Source organism: Aulonocara stuartgranti (genome assembly GCF_965226115.1).
Source record: "Aulonocara stuartgranti genome assembly, chromosome: 2".
NCBI lineage: Eukaryota > Metazoa > Chordata > Actinopteri > Cichliformes > Cichlidae > Aulonocara > Aulonocara stuartgranti.
This window is the reverse complement of record NC_138940.1, coordinates 32385744-32402399: the sequence shown is the minus strand read 5'-3', so window position 1 is coordinate 32402399 and position 16656 is coordinate 32385744. Positions and strand designations below refer to the sequence as shown.

The 16656-nt window shown below is 40.4% G+C and overlaps 1 protein-coding gene across 3 annotated transcripts; it reads left to right on the top strand.

Moving 5' to 3' along the window:
• Window positions 1–105: 105 nt before the first annotated feature.
• Window positions 106–15256, top strand: LOC309713801 (uncharacterized protein). Of its 3 annotated transcripts, none has more exons than XM_082545662.1 (18): window positions 106–635; window positions 1766–1971; window positions 2254–2395; window positions 4610–5494; window positions 6133–6609; window positions 6702–8042; window positions 8158–8247; window positions 8391–8546; window positions 9514–9630; window positions 9862–9984; window positions 10085–10141; window positions 10233–10781; window positions 11143–11391; window positions 11629–12322; window positions 12489–12616; window positions 12693–12746; window positions 12850–13015; window positions 13929–15256. In XM_082545662.1, the coding sequence occupies exons 2-17, from the start codon at window positions 1799–1801 to the stop codon at window positions 12976–12978; spliced, it is 5364 nt and encodes a 1787-aa protein (XP_082401788.1). In that variant the 5' UTR covers window positions 106–635; window positions 1766–1798; the 3' UTR covers window positions 12979–13015; window positions 13929–15256. The 3 variants fall into 3 exon arrangements, with proteins under 3 accessions (XP_082401788.1, XP_082401787.1, XP_082401789.1); XM_082545661.1 differs by having other exon boundaries at window positions 12486–12616; XM_082545663.1 differs by lacking the exon at window positions 106–635 and having other exon boundaries at window positions 1918–1983; window positions 12486–12616.
• Window positions 15257–16656: the final 1400 nt, after the last annotated feature.

Sequence of the window (16656 nt, the reverse complement as noted above, 5' to 3'; positions counted from 1 at the left end):
TTTGATGCCTGCCAATAATTCTTAGGAAAGAGTTCAAATTTTCTTTTCTTTTTCTTAGGTGTTAAGGTGCTGTGGTGGCGAGCGAAGATGAGATAAAACCTAATTGTTTTTTATGCATTTGTAGACAGTTCAACTAAACCTTATGGCCTTTTTGATAAATGTGCACTTTTGCAGAAGACTGGAATGCAAACATATTTGAAAATTTAATAAATAACCAGATATACATGAGAAGAAAGTGAGATTTATTTATAAGTAACATCTGTTATAGTGATCCCTGGACCTGGAACATAAAACCCCAACTCCTCTGTAAAGCAAACACTTTGATTTAACGAGGGAAAAATCTGAATCAGACGATTTACAAACGCAAGAAGAGCCACAGCCTCAGCTGAAGGAATGCCAAGCAGGACAATGGAAGGGGACAAATGGAGAGAGGAGAAGAAGAATGAAAGCACAAGGCTGACTGACAGGGTGAACAAGCTGAGCGCCAACTGGATATGGAGGATTTTGGCAAAGTCCAACGTCTGTGCCGTTTCTAAGGAAACAGCAGTGCGTCTAAGTTCGCTGAGCAGGAGCTGAACTATTTGGAGGTTTCTTGACGCACTGAAAAGGAACGAACGGTGAAAACGCAAAAACAGGTTTGTTGTTTCACTTCACCTTTCATAAATACTCCTTTGCAAATTTGTCACCAAGGATGGCTTCGATTAAGGTTTTGTGACTTTGTCTATTTTTAGATTACAAGAAATCTGTAAATGATTGAATTTCTAATAACACTACCACTGATTTATGTAATTGCACTGTTACACATTTGCCACACTTGATTGCCAGAAATCTCAAAAACCTTTTCGTGAATAGTTTCAAGTAGGAACTCTTTTTTCAGCTAAACTAATACACTGCCAGGTGGAAGTGGCATGCAAATAGCTACCATAACGGTTCAGCTGAGTGGGACACCGTTAATGCTTACATCCTGTCACGGTGCTATAAGCAGACACCTCGTGTCACTGGTAGTTGCATGCATCTTTCTGCACCTCCTTTTGGGTATTAAGGAAACAGTCTTTCAATATGAATCTGGTTTGTGGATGTCTTTTTAGCATTGCAATCATGATTTCTGCAAAAGAGATATTTAGCAAATGTACTTTTTTACCACAAAACCTCTGTTTCCATCATATTTAAGAGGTGCCACGAATCTCCATAGCTGATACTTCCAAGCCAGGATAACTCAGAGCAAAACAATAGGTAAATAAAAAACACTACAAACAAAAGAGAAAAATTGGTGCTTGTTTAATTTTTGGAGTGGACCGTCCCTCGAAATGTTTAGGTTCACGTTTTTTTTGTATATATCTTCAAACAATATTCAATCAACGATATTACTCAACGCACACTATGTCCAGGAGCAATCATCAGTGCAGACACAAACTGTTGAACTGAAGTGATTGTATGACATAAAACTTTTGTATGTTTGTCCAGTGTGGTACAGTAGGAGGTGCAGGATGGGAGTGGATGATTAGAAGGAGGCGTAACCTGATAGATTATTGTGTGTCCAACAACTTGCTTCCAGGCTGTTGACAGTGTGAATAATACATGACTGTATTTTAAGTGCATGTATCTTTATTGTGTGTGTCTGTGTTTGTCTTAGTTATAGTCTGTACAAATGTGACAGAGTTGTTAACTGGAAACATACAAGCTGCCAAAATGAATGTATGAAAACGTGTATGAGTTTTAGTTTTTTTAAGAATTGAGTTTGACACCGGCAGTTCTTGTACTGCAGGTGAAATTAACTTAGTGGGAATAAGCTGACCCAATGGAGGATCACATGACCTCGTCAGACTCAGCAGGTACCGGATGCACTTCAGTTGCCATGGTAAAGGACTCTGTAGGAGCTGATGTGGACCTGCGTGTGCTGTGTGATCGAGTGGAGGACTTGGAGCAGAGAGCGGTTTCAGCCATCCAGCCTGAGAGCTACCTGAGGAACAGGTGAGAGACTGGGTGAGAGGGGATCCAGTGACACACACATCTGCTACTGTACGCTCACTTTTGGCCAACATAATATCACGTATCACACACACCTGACTGCACTGCATGCAAGCTTGAGAGTGCACCTCTGAAAACTACTCACTGCATCTACTGCCATGTTAGGAGATAAAACTGAATCAATTTTTTTTTAATCAGAGACAGTTTAACGTTTAAAAGCTCATTTATATGATATTATACGGTGTTAAGATGATGTAATGCGATCTTGTTTTGCTATGTGATAAGGATCAGAGAGTTGGAGACGTCAGAGAGGAGCCTCCTGCTGGAGCTATATCAGCTAGCGTCTGCCTCTCAGTTCCCCAACATGCATCACTCCCAGAGGCTGGACCAGAGACTCCACATGCTCAGGGAGGAGGTCAGGACCATGGTGAGTGCTGTCTGAGAGATTCAGTGGGTCACTGATGTAGAAAATATAAAATACATTTACAGCTTTGAATATGCAAGTTTTAGAAGATGGGAGTAATATGTACTTCAGATATGAATGAGAGGCTTGTGCAGTTTACTGGGATGGACAAAATAATATCAGATTTTACCTATAAAAATAATGAATTCCCATTAAATGCAAAGTTTTAAAGGCTGGATTGTTAATAGTTTAACACTTTTACTGTTATAATATATTTTGCAAGTAGCACACTTTATATACTTTATACATACCTTGAGTAGTCACATAAATTCACTTACAGGCCATTTTTATGCATTTATTTGGCCAAAACAGATACATACTACATGACTCAGCCACTGTTATATACTGGGTTTTTTTTTACCTACACATTCAAAAGAGTCAAAAAAGTGTAGAGGTTATTGTCTTAGGTCCCAAGATTCATTCATTTTGTCTATACCAAACATTTGCACTGAATTTGGAAAAAGAGCATTCAAATTTGCAGCTCCTACTAGACGGTTACTATCACTAAGGTATTCATTTTTATTGACACTGAAGTTTATCATTTTTGGTTGCGTCTGTGTTTTATTTCTATTGCCTGTCTGGTGTATGAAGTGTATGATTGTACTGCTCTCTTTTGTGGCCAGGACATTCTTGTAAACGAGATTTCTATTCTTTTCCTGGTCAAATAAAGGTTAAATTAAAAAAGCAACAACAACAACATGCTAGTGTGATAGTGAGCATAGAGTTTTTTTATCATCTTTGTTGAGATTACATTACTTTATCTTTTAGGTATCTTTAAGAAGTTTGAATGATGGAAACTTATTTAAAGTAAGGTTCCATCTTGGGACCCCTTCTGTTTAACATCTACATGCTCCCACTGGCACAGATTATAAACAACAACAAAATAAACTATCACAGCTATGCAGATGACACACAAATATATATCACAATGTCACCAGGAGACCGAGGCCCTGTACAGGCTCTTGGTAAATGCATTGAGGAAATCAATGACTGGTTGTGCCACAATTTTCTCCAGCTAAACAAAAACAAAACTGAGGTAATAGTCTTTGGCGCCAAAGAAAAACGATTACAGGTCACCAGAGAACTTCAATCTATACATCTAAAAACCACAAACCAGGCGAGCAATTTGGGTGTAGTGATGGATGCAGACCTAAACTTAGAAAAACACATTAAGACAATAACAAAGTCAGCTTACTATCACCTCAAGAATATATCAAGGATAAAAGATCTGATGTCTCAACAGGACCTGGAAAAACTAGTCCATGCATTCATCTTTAGTAGGCTTGATTACTGTAACAGCATCTTTACAGGTCTACCTAAAAAATCAGTCAGACAACTACAGCTCATTCAGAACTCTGCTGCTCGAGTCCTCACTAAGACCAAAAAAGTGGACCACATCAGTCCAGCTCTGAGGTCCTTACACTGGCTGCCTGTCCGTCAGAGGATAGACTTTAAAGTTCTGATGCTGGCCTATAAAGCTCTGAATGGTTTAGGACCAAAATACATCAATGACCTCCTGACCCAGTATGAACCATCCAGATCCCTCAGGTCATCTGGATCCGGTCTTTTATCAGTTCCCAGGGTCAGAACCAGACACGGAGAAGCTGCATTCAGCTTTTATGCTCCTTATATCTGGAACAAACTCCCAGAAAGCCTCAGATCAGCTGAAACACTCAGTTTATTTAAATCCAGGTTGAAGACTCACCTGTTCTCAGCTGCATTTGAATAAAGCACCAAATCCACACTTTAAGCTTAAATTTCAAAACTTACATTTAACTACTGATTTTATCTACTGTTCTGATTTTATCTGTTTTGATTTTATATACTGTTGTTTGTTTGTTTGTTTGTTTGTTTGTTTGTTTGTTAATTAGTTAGTTAGTTTATTTGCTTGTTTTAATCAATTTTAAATCATGCTTTTTATTTGTTCTTGTTTCTAATGTCTCTGTAAAGCACTTTGAATCACCTTGTTGTTGAATTGTGCTATACAAATAAACTTGCCTTGCCTTGCCTTGCCTAAAGTAGTTAGTTTGCCACTGTACAGTAAAACAAATACAGCTGATGATATATGTCTTATAGATATCATATACAGCTAAGACTGTTACTACTACAAATACTAGCACACAAACTAGGCTTGTAGAACATGTTATCAAGCAAGATTCTGTTCTCTGTCTCTCTCAGACTCAGGAGAGGGAGCGAGAGGAGCGAGTGTGGAGGGAGCGACTGCAGCGTTGTCAGAGGCAACTGAAGGCCAAAGAGGGAGAGATGAGTCGACAGGCCCAGTATTTTGAAAACTTTAAAACCCAACTCCAACACAAGCTCAGCCTGGCCTGGGAGAGAGAGCAGAGCCTGCAGAATCGCATCTACACTTTAGAAAAGCAGCTACTTGACATGACTGTGAGTGCCGCCACTGGTATGACAACTATCAGAGCAGTCCGAATCACTGGTGGTACTGTGCAGTGCTTGGAAGAACAAGACAGACTATCTTCCATGAGGGGAGAGGGCGAAGGAGAAGAGGAGACCAAGGAAGAGAGGCGAAAGAAATGGCAGCCAAGTGTTGGAACTGAGAGAGAAGAAAGGCGAAAGGGCGATGAGGGAAAAGCAGAGAACAGCATAGGAGGAGGAAGAAACAGTGACACAAAACAGTCCTCAAATGAGGCAAGGTTACAAGGATTCATTGTCAGCCTGCAGGAGGATCTCAGAGTACTGCTGGAGAGAGAGGAGGAGAGGATGACTGAGAGGAAGAGACTAATGGAGCAGCTCCAGGAGGCCCAGGAGAGCAACCACTTCCTCAGCTGCAGCGTGGATGAGATGAAGTCAGAGATCCATCAGCTGAAACTATCTGAGAACTCGCTATTGGAGGAGCTTGAACACCTGAGAGAGGAGAACCTAAGACTGCAGCAGGTCCTCAGGGATTCGGCTAACCACATACCAAGCCAATCATCCGCATGCCTGGGTCCTGAGACCAGCACACCCAACTCCAGTCTGGCTGTTAATTCTGGGACTGCCAACATTTTCTCATATTCCACTGCCACGGGACAGCCATCAGTGGCTTGCTCAGGAGAGGTTTGTAGGATCCAATTAATATTCCATCCATCCATCCATTTGCTTCCGCTTCTCCTTTTCAGGGTCGCGGGGGACGCTGGAGCCTATCCCAGCTGTCATAGGGCAGGAGGCGGGGTACTATTAATATTAATATTTAATATTATTAATATTATATGAATGTTTTATCTATCTATCTATCTATCTATCTATCTATCTATCTATCTATAATAATAACTTAATTAGGTAGTCTGACTGTGCTCTCTGAAAATAAAGCTTGATTACAGCAGGAGAAGTTCCATATTTCAAGTTCCTTTAAAGTTTTAAGTACAAAGTACAATAAGAGAGTCCTCCCGAGTATTTACTTCTGGGACATCAGGAGTTCAGGACACTACTGATATCTAAATATCAGAACATATACGACTTACTGATGCCGGTTTGGAGACAAACTGCTGTTTTTAATGTATTCACTTATTATCACCTATTTGTGAACTTAGGCTACCAGTGTTAATTGTTAATTAATTAAAATGTTTTGCAGTGTGAAAATTATCAGTATTTCCCATAGTTGAAGGAAGCATAGGAACTTTACAATTCTTTGTTATAAGAATTGTTGTTATTCTATCGACTTTGTCAAATATTTTAAAATTGTGATTTTTGTGCAGGTGCAGCCTTATTCATCAGAGGTTCCACTTGTTCACCACCAGGCGACAGCAGAGAGCACACAGAGCAGCACAGAGCATTATTCCTCAGCAGTTAAATCAAAAATGCCAACTAAAAGTCATCCTGTAAACCTGTTTCACTACGGGTCTGAATCCAGTGCCAACTTCAAGTCACTTTCCTTGACTACAGAATCAATAGATGAGTTTAAACTTGGAAGCTGGTGCTCTGAAGGGAACTTAAACGTAGAAGAGAGCCCCAGTGAGGAATCTGATGCCCTGAGGGAAGCTTACAGGAGCTTGGGGCTAGATAGAGATCTTAAAGCTCTTCAGGAGCAACGTGACAACCTGAAGGTTGCTCTGCAGCACACACAGAGTCAGCTAAAGGAGATAGCTGAGGAAAATGCTCAGCTGAAGTTACAACTCAGGAAGCAAGCAGAGGAACTAGAGGCAGAGACTGAGCAGAGGTCTTCAGCAGAAAAGGTATTTTACACGTGGTTTAGTAGTCTTATCATTTTTATTTTCCACCAAAGACATCCAGTATATCACTGATCAAACTCTGTATCTCTGTACAGATTAACACACCCTCTACTTATGGTGGGAATGATCAACCCAGGTCATCTCCTACCCAAGATGGCAACATTCTTGCTCTTGCCCAGGATGATCTTATCCAAAGCCTGAATCAGGAAAACGGGGCATTGGCAGAGAGGATCCAGGAGCTTTTGGCTCACATTGAGCGCAAAGAGGATGACATCACAAAGCAGCAAACCCAACTGATGGAGCGTATCTCCCAGCTAGAAGAGGATCAGGTCAGGCTGGAGCAGGAGAACCGGGAACAGGGGTGTTTGATCTCAGAACTCACCAAGAAGACTGAGGATGATCTGAACACCATCATGGATCTGCAGCAGAAGTTAGTCCAAGGAGAAGAAGCTTCACATTTGATGTTCAATCAAGAAACTGACTCTACGAAAACAGGATCAGTATCTGGTAGTCAGCATAATAATCTCTGTGATTTACTAAAAAGCAGCTCACAAAAAAATCATCTTCATCTTGATTCACAAAAAGATGAAGCAGCCCAGCTGACCAATTCAGTCCAGAACCTCAAAACAGACCAAGAAGAATTGACTAAATCCATAAATTCACTCAGAGAGCAGCAAAGAGAAGTAGCTCTGTCAGTCCAAGTACAGACAGAAGAGAAACAGCAATTAACTCGGACAGTATGGGGACTGAAGGAGGAAAAAGACCACATCTCTAAAGCTCTGGCTGACCTTAAACAAGAGAAAGAGCAGCTGAGCAGGGCAGTCTGTGGGCTGAGAGATGAAAGAGAACACTTTAAAAGGTCCATAAACGGCCAAAAAGAGGAGAAAGAGCAGCTAACCAAGTCTTTATCTGCACTTGAAAGAGATAAAGGGGCAATATTAGAATTTCTCTCAAGTGGAAAAGAAGAGCGAGAGGAAATAATGAAGTCACTGCAGAGTTTACAGACAGAAAGAGACCAGTTAAGCCAGACAGTGCTGTATCTGAAACAAGAGAGAGACAAACTAACCGATTCTCTTAAGTGTCTGAAGGAAAAGAGAGACCAGGAGCAAATATCTCACAGTTTAAAGGAAGAACACGACAGGTTGATGAAGTCAGTAAGCAGCTTGGAGGAAGAAAAAAGAAGAACTGAATATTCAGTCCGTTGTTTGAAACAAGCAGAAGAGCAGATAATGCAGGTAATTCAAGACCTTAGGGAGGAAAGAGACAGCCTACAAGGTCTCAGCATCCAAAAACAAACAGAGGAGAGGAATCAAAAGCAGCAGATGTTGAACTCAAGCAGCGCTGGTTTGACGAAGAAGAGTGAGATTCCTGCTGAGACTGCAGATTATGCTACACAAAGATGCCAGACTAATAACCATGGTGGAAACTTAATACAGGTATTGAGAATGGAGTGCATTTGTGCATGATGTCAGGGCCTGTTGTGTCAGTTTACAGAATATCCTTTCAGTATCATGGCATGATTTTTGAGGCATCAAATTTTTTGATTTATAGCAGGAAGAAAATGATCTGATGAGAGAGATTGAAACTTTGGGAGCAGAGCTAAAGAAGTCACAGGAGGAAATGGACAAGAGCCGTGCAGAGGTGGGTTTAAGCGAGTTTGTTATTAGTTTAGAAAAATTGTATTATGCAGATTTTTTCATCCTTCTTGTCATCATATTATTTTCTTAGAGAGCCATAATATATGTTTCAAAACCACACTTTCCTCATTTTGTATATATCTTCAGATCAAGAGGCTTCAGGGTGAACTGCGTCATTCAGAAACGAGGAGGGAGGAGGTGGAGAGAAAGGCGAGCCAAGCAGCTGAAAACGCGATGAAGCTCACAGATGTTGAAAATCAGATGGAAGAAATCAAGAAGGAAAATTACAACCTCACAACCCAGGTATTCAACTAGATTTACAGATACAGTCAAAATGATACCAGCCCCTAAATCTGCAACATGTTCTACATGTTAAAAAAGTGCAAAACTTATATAATTAGTGTAAGAAGATTTGATTTTCGAACATAACTGGTTGAGTCTCCAAGGACATTTCAAGATTGGTTGACTGGATTGTTGGAAAACGTATTGATCACAGGGCTTTAACTTTACGCGCTTCAATAGAAAAACAAAATACCAGTAACAGTGAAGTTTACCAGTTCCTGCAGCCACGAAGCATCTCCACAACAGGAGCGGCTTACTTTATACTTCTTAAAACAGGCACACTGGACTTAATTTTTAAGAAATAGAGTTTACACCATAAAGAAAACCCCCCAGAGCTTTAAAGTCCTATTTACATTTTGTCTTGCACATTCGAGTCGACTTTTATGTTCTTTTTGGTTTAGATTGGAGTGTGCTGAAGTTTCCAAAGTTTACACCTTTGCCTTTCAAGTCTACTCATTTATAGTTTTTGATGATACTTTTATTCTCGCCTCCTTCTAGCCCTTCTTCTAAGTCCTTCACAGAAATAGTCGTTTTTCTCACCTGCTGTTTTCAAACATCCCTTCAAAGAAAAGCTGTTCTTTCTTTTGCACCTTTTTCCAAGTGTGTGTCTTTGCCTCGAACTCTGTCCCTCCTCTTTGTTACTCATCTTAAACCCACACATGCAACAATTATATTTGCTTCACAGTTGAATCAAATATAGTTGTATTAGAGTTCCCAGAAGCTTAATTGGGTTTCACCACCAATTGGTGAAATGATTAAAAAGCAGAGTTCAGGTACTGCAGGTGTTGAATAATTTAGACGTGGCTGTACTACATGAAAATCCATCAAGAATTTTAATCATTCAGTGTGTTTTTTGTCTCTGAGGCCTTTCAGCTAATTTTGTACACAAAGTTTAAGCGTTAGACCTAAAGAGCAGCTGTCTCTGCAGGTGAAGGAGCTGCAGAACAAACTGACAGGCCTGCTCCGGGAGAAGACTGACATGCTGTCACTCAAGGCTCAAACAGAGGAGCGATATAACATCCTCACAGCTCAGCTCAAAGCCAAGGTAAGAATGCCAAAATGCCTTTGTTATTTGGATTCTTATACATCATAAAATACTTCTAAGTGGCCGTATGTGTTGAACAAATTAGCGTTAAACTTAAATCATTATCATGATGCTGATATGTTGTACTAGACTGTAATACACTGACACATTCTAATTCTTGGCTGGAGACAGTTTTACTCATAAGTCGTCTGTGTGTGTGTTGATGTGATGTGTGTGTGTAAAACCCCACAGACTGTTGCTCTAGAGGAGCTGAACTCGGAGTATATAGCTCTGAAAAGAGGACAAGGCAGCAGGGATGACGTTAATACTGTTCTTGTCTCACTCAGGGCACGTTACAATGACATCAGAGCTAAGGTGGGTCAGCTGTAGTTTTGCATCTAAGTTTAAGTAATAAACTGTTCTCTCTTTATACTTAATGAACAATTGTCATGTTTAAAATTTTACTTATTTGTAGTATGATGCGCTGCTGAAAAGGAAAAGCCAGACAGACTTGGATATACCACCTTTAAAGGTGAGGAAATAAAGACTAGATTTATGTTCAGGTTCTGCTCAACAGATTTTAGTGGTTCGTTCTGACTGTCAGGTATTTTGTCCAATAACAGGCCAAGCTGTCTTGCCTAGTGGTGAAGTGTCAGGAGAGGAACAGCTTATTAGATCAGATGATGAAGATCTTGCAGAGACAAGGCTGTATGAACCCCTACCTCACACAGCAGGTCGAGCATCTGCTCAGCGATGCCGCTCTGCAGGAGTACACTGCAGCATTCACATTGGAAAATAACACAAAGACCTGGGATTACGCTAGTGGGTTTACTCCTGAATTTAGTTCAAAATATAAAAGCTGCACCAGTAAATTCATAACTGATCGGACCTGCCCGGTTGTATCCACCTCTGTAAAAAAGCATCAACAAACTGGAGTCACACCTGAAGCTGGAGTAGAGGGCAGAGGGAAAGAAATTTCCATAGTTTCCACCGAATCTTCAGGAAATCATCAAGACTGCGGTAGTGAATTCACACCTGTACTCACAGGATCGCTAAAGAAAGACGCCAACTCATCTGTGCCATCCTCACCAGTGCAAGAGCAAGCCACCGTCCAGGCGTCAGCGTCACCTGCTCTTCCACCAAATGAGCGAGAAATCACTGATACAGTGCCGGTGAGGCAATGCAAATAAATATAATTAATAAAAGCTTATTTTAAAACCTTAATTTGTAATATTTTTTATAAAAAAATAACATAGCCTCAGTTCCAGATTTCTGTGTTATGTTATTTATTGTATGTTTTCTGCCAGGCCTGCATTTATTCTCACTTCACTGCTTTACAGAAAAGTGTGTCTGTCTTATGTTTTTACAGTGAAAGATAATTTTTATAGAGCAAAAACTCTCTGAAATATTCTTTGTTAGGGAACGCTAACATGACCTCAGTGTGCCAGTGCTTAAATTATCAAACAAAGACTGTACTTTACATTAGAAATTGTAGACTCAGTGAAAGTCTAAGACAGTCTATTCTCGATCCAGGCACAGCTGTCTCCTTCTGCCAGTGGACCGCCCCAAGCAGCCAGTCAACCAGAGAAATTAGTGTTTCATCATCCGGAGATAAAGAAAGAGAAGTCCTCCCTCTGTGCCACCAGTGTGACTGGATACTTGTTGAGTCCTACCATTCCCTCCTCTGTCTCCTTTGCCAGTCCAAAGAGGAGGTTGAGTAGTCCTGAGAAGATCCTTAACCTCCACGAACAGCTACAGAAGACCCTGAGGAGCAGCTTTGAGGTACACTTAGGAGTTTTTTAACATAGAGTAACAAAAATATAGGTTAGTGCTGAATTATACGGAAAGGTTGATATAGATTTTTGCTTTTTTCTGATATGAAATAAAAGCCACTCTAATCTACAATTTGTCCTTTGAAGTTTCACTGACTTAGAAGTTATTTCCACGTAAAGTAAGGTAGGTCAAATCCAATCAGATCTTATATATCTAATGAATTCTAATATCTGTCTCCATCCCAAGGCTCCAAAGAGCAGAGGAAGGGGACAGGACCCCAGGAGGAGTCCATCACTGTCAGCTCCTGCAGACCTGAACAAAGCCTCTCAGACTAAGACGCTGAGCTTGAGTTTCAATAACGCGCAGATCAACTCTCTCACAGTCACCACAGCTATGAGCCAAGCTCCACACACTCCAGTAGTAACAACTAAACCAGTTGCCCCTAACAAGTCACCAACACTTTTTGAAGCAGTTGCATCTAGATCAGTTAATGCAACCTTCAGTCCCAGCATCTTTACTAACCATCACCTTAAAGGGGACACATCTGCTCTTTCTAGCTCTTCTAACTTTACTTTTTTCACCCCGGCTGCAAATAATGTCAAATCCATTTTAAGTAATGGCACTAATGAAACATTATCCTCAAAAATTACAAAGAAAATCACTGCAATCCCTGATGTATCCTATGCCGCGCATAAAGCTTCTCTACAGAGGGTTGCTACTTTTGACTCTGCTGTTACTAATCCAAAAGCCACTTCCTCAGATCCAACTGCCTCTCAAATATCAACTGCCCCTGAAGTTACAACTTTCAACATGACTTCTAAAATGGATGGTGCTATCCCTGAAGTTTCTCAGTCCAGTCAGCTGTCTCACTGCTCTCCTGAGAGATCGAACAAGTTTGCCACAACATTCGCCGCTTGTTTAGGAAAAAGACCAAAGCCAGGTACTGTTCATACCACTTGGTTTAGTAAACTAATAGTAAATTCTGGATATATTAAGTCCTGCTATCTGTGTTTGTTTTGGTGTGGTTTAGTAATAACTAGGGAATAATAAAAGCAGCAGAGAGCATAACTGTACTTGACTTTTCTGTGTCCAATCCCCTCCAGAAGCTCCAGCCGAGGTTCGTTCCATTGAAGTCATCAAAACAGTGGGTCAGAGCAACCTTATGATTGGCTGGGAGAGACCACCACTCGATGAGCTGGGATGCAGTAATGGCACGTTTGTGTATGGCTACAGGGTAGGTAAACAATACATAGGATTATCTTCGTTTGTATGTGTTTTTCTTGTACTCATTATGTCTTGTTATCTCTCAGGTGTATGTTGATGGGGACTTTCACAAATCTGTCATGAGCTCAGCATGCACCAAGGTATCCACAGCTGTACAAAATCCATCCTGTCATGATAAATAAGTAAATCAAAGTATGAATGAAAGCAGGGCACACAAAGTAAGTCTTGTTTCTGTCTGTGCAGTGTATTCTTGAAAATATCGACCTGAGTGTCCCTGTCCACATCAGTGTGCAGACACTGGGATCTAATGGACTTAGTTCAGATAGTGTACACACCGTGTTTCGGACCTCAGTTAGAACTGAGCCACAGTGAAGCCACAGTGAAGCCACAGAGATGCTCAGATCAGCAGGTTGGTCCAAAGATTATTATACCAGTTTTCACCAGGTTTGAATATTAATATGTATATTATTATATTTTTTTGAATCTCTGTAGAAATACTGCAGATTCCCAGTGAGTTTGTGCCATTAGTGATTGTTTTATGCACTATAGCTGCATTTGTAACATAATTATGTACACTGCTAAAAAAAAAATGAAAGCAAATCACTTTGAAAACACACTAGATCCTAATGATCTGGACCACGTCTGGTGTTCTACTGGATGCTGGTCAGGTGAGCATGGGAAAGTCAGTGGTATCAGTTCCTTCATCCTCTAGCAGCTGCTCATATACTTCCACCACATGAGACATGATTGTGCACCAGGGGAACCCAGGACTGACTGCACAAGCTTAGGATATGACAATAGGTCCAAAGATTTCATCCTGATATGGAATCGCAGTCAGGATGCTGTTGCTTAGCCTTTAGATGTGTGTGCGTCCCTCCCCAGATATGGCTCCCCAGACCATCACTGACCACAGCTTAATGCAATACTCAAAAACAGTCAGAAAAGATGAGGGAAAAACGTCAGTGACCTCAACCTATAAAACCATTCCTGTTTTGGATGCTGCCTCATTGTTGTGCCTCTAGTGCACCAGCTGAAACTGATTAACAGCCCCACTGCTACTTAACTGACTAGAAGTTTAATTTGACTTGATGATACACTCTAATAAAAAAGTGTTCCTTTAATTTTTTTTTGAGCAGTATATACATATTTTCATTTTATCGTGTTACAGCGTTCACATTTGAAGAACAACAAAATTCAATTAAAAGTATTTTCTCCTGTGTCCTGCGTGTTGCCGCAATATACCACTAAAAAGACTGTACTGTGATAATCTAATTTCTTTCTGTCCTGCGTGTCCTGTGTGTGTGTGTGTGTCTGTCCTTCAGCACAGAAACATCTATATCTGCAGGCCTCTGAGGGAGCGCCCTCACCTCCGCCTCGACTGAGACACAGTCACACTGCTGGATAACCGCTCCACGTCAGGCTCAGGTCAACCAATCAGAAAAAACTCCTCTCACACGGTTATTGCCAGCCTATGATCATGCGGTGACCTGTGGTCGGCCACTAAACCTCGAAATGATGAACTAAAGATGTCATACAAAATACTGTGTAAGATCCTTGCCTCGGCTCTCAGAGTTAATGTGCATGTAAAAGCAGGTCGATCCTCATTGGAGGACCTTTCTGTTTTACAGTCTCATCTGCTGGACTTCTTAAACGAGCGAGACGTTGTGCTTGCCGGTCCACACGATTGCCAGTTTTCTCATGAAAAACTGCTAAGTGCAAATGTTTATGAAGCCAAGCTGAATCATACTGTAAAACGCTGCCTGTGACACCAACATGTACTAACACTGGTCAAACAAGACATAAAAATGACAAAGGGATGTCTGCTTCTGCTGCACTTTTACACTGTGTTAAACACAGGGAGATAATGTGTCACACTGCTTGTCATATTACTGTCTCTGTGGACTGTGGACCTGAGCAGCTGCCTAAAGGGACGTGAAGTATTTGAAAAGCCTTTTTGACAGCAACACACACTGTAAAATGTGCTGACACAACCTTGTACACAAAGTTCACAGTACTTGATTTTTACACACGAAGCCAAATATTTGAAAAGATGTTTCACTCCAAAGACTTCTCTGTTTCCTTCTCCTCATAGGTCTACAGGACTTCTTTAATCACAGACGGCAGATGTTGTTTAAGTTTGAAAAATTTGCACACAATCAGTATTGAAATCTAGAAGAAGAAATTTTAAAGAAGAGATTATCACTGATATTTTTTTGTAGAGATTATAAAAAAATATGCCAATATACCACACACTGTATGTCTTTTTGTATGAGTGACACTTTCATACCTAATAGATGTCATGTTTGCACGCTTGCATTATTTTATTTTTTTTAAATTATAACACGCTATGTTCTTTTTACTATTAACTGTATGTACGGGTGCAGAGTGATCATGGTGCAGCAAAGGTATTTTTCTATCAGTAATTGATAATATTGTTTTCCCATTGATTCCTTACAGCTGTGCAGAGAATAAATGTTTATATGCAGTCTATCTTTACTCTCTGTCTGTCTGTGCATGTGCAGTTTTGGTTTTAGAATTCAAAAGGTATGACACATCTCTGAATTAAGCAATTTCCAGTTTCTCTGTGGTAAATTGAAGTCTTTAACGCTCCCTTAGTGGCTGGCAGTTAAATTAAATAAGCCATTAAAAAACCTACTGGATTAATACAAGAGATATTTTGGAGCTATGTGATTATTCCAGAACAGCAAGCTTCACTGATCGGGTGTGCAGTAATCTTTCCACGCAGTCAACACTAGATGGCAGGCACTGAAACCATCATTGTGTTGGCTAAGGTGCTCTTACTCTGTGATTGTGTGTATAAATCTGACACCTTTCACCAGAGGTTTAATGGAGTGGATGATGCTGATGTGCACACAGAGAAAGGCTGAAGTTGCCTGACACATCTCACCGCTTTCCTTGTTCATTACAATCCAGGCACAACACCAAAAAGTGAAGAAGCATTTAGGGGCAGCAAGGTGCCAAATATTCACCTGCTGTAGTCGGCAGATTTGGAAGCTCCTCTGAGAATGTCATCGCTCATGCTCAGCAGAAATAGTGCTAGGTGAAGGGAGGTGGGGGGACTGTGTCTTTGTTTGCACTGAGTGAATGGAGCAGTGACTTAAAAAACATTTCTACCTAGGGTAAGTTTAAAACTTGTGTTTTTATATTTATTTCACCTTTTAGGTCATACTTCTTTTTATTAATTTCACACACTCATTTTTAATTTCCCTGTTGTAAGGGGTTTGGGAAATGGGTCTATCCTTACTTTGAGGTAAATCACATAATTTGAGGCCCAGTAGAGTTTTTTGGGGCAGACTATGATCAGCTGGCTTTCATTGTTGATTAAGCCAACTGCATTTTATATCATCCTCATCCAGTGTAATACTAGAAACCAAAGAGCATATTTAACTTACAGTCTTTAAGTTATAGTCTTTAACCTAACAATACAGCAAGCATGGACAACACAGTCTGCTCCGTGCCAGTCTAAATTAGTACAACACTGAAATACTTTTCCATAATACTGCAAGCTATTCCTGCACTAATAAAACCTTTGAATAACTCGATATCATTCACTGAAGAAGGCATTTCTAGACATTGTTGAATGTTCTTCTCCATGTACTCCAGCTTCCTCCCAAAGACGTGCTTTTTAGATTAACTGGTGCTTTTGAATTGGCTGTAGGTGTGAATGGTTGTCTGTTTCTCGCAGTTAGCCCTGTAATTGAATGTTGACCTGTCCAGAGAGTCCTTCCACCCACCCTGAATTAAATAAGCAGTTAGGAAGATGAATGGAAAGCACATTTTAGGAATTTCTTGAAATGTGATAACCTTGTTGAGGCAATTTTCAGTTTTCTATAAGAAGTAGGAATGTTAGTTACAGACCTAAATGTTTTAGATATTGATGTTTCGTATGAAACCTAATTATTTTTAACTGCTTATCAAACTTGGGAGGGTGTGGATGGTTTTGGGGGGCAGGGCCAGGTACACAGGTGTGGTGTATGAACAATATAACAATAATGAGTAATTATAGCACAATAAAACTTAGATAATTTG

What these genes read in the sequence shown, in the direction of transcription:
- LOC309713801 (XM_082545661.1), top strand. Translation starts at nt 1,799, where the DNA reads ATGGAGGATCACATGACCTCGTCAGACTCAGCAGGTACCGGATGCACT. An exon ending in ACAATGACATCAGAGCTAAG is followed by an intron (nt 9,985 to 10,084) that starts GTGGGTCAGCTG and finishes ACTTATTTGTAG; the next exon opens with TATGATGCGCTGCTGAAAAG. An exon ending in AGGAAAAAGACCAAAGCCAG is followed by an intron (nt 12,323 to 12,485) that starts GTACTGTTCATA and finishes AATCCCCTCCAG; the next exon opens with AAGCTCCAGCCGAGGTTCGT.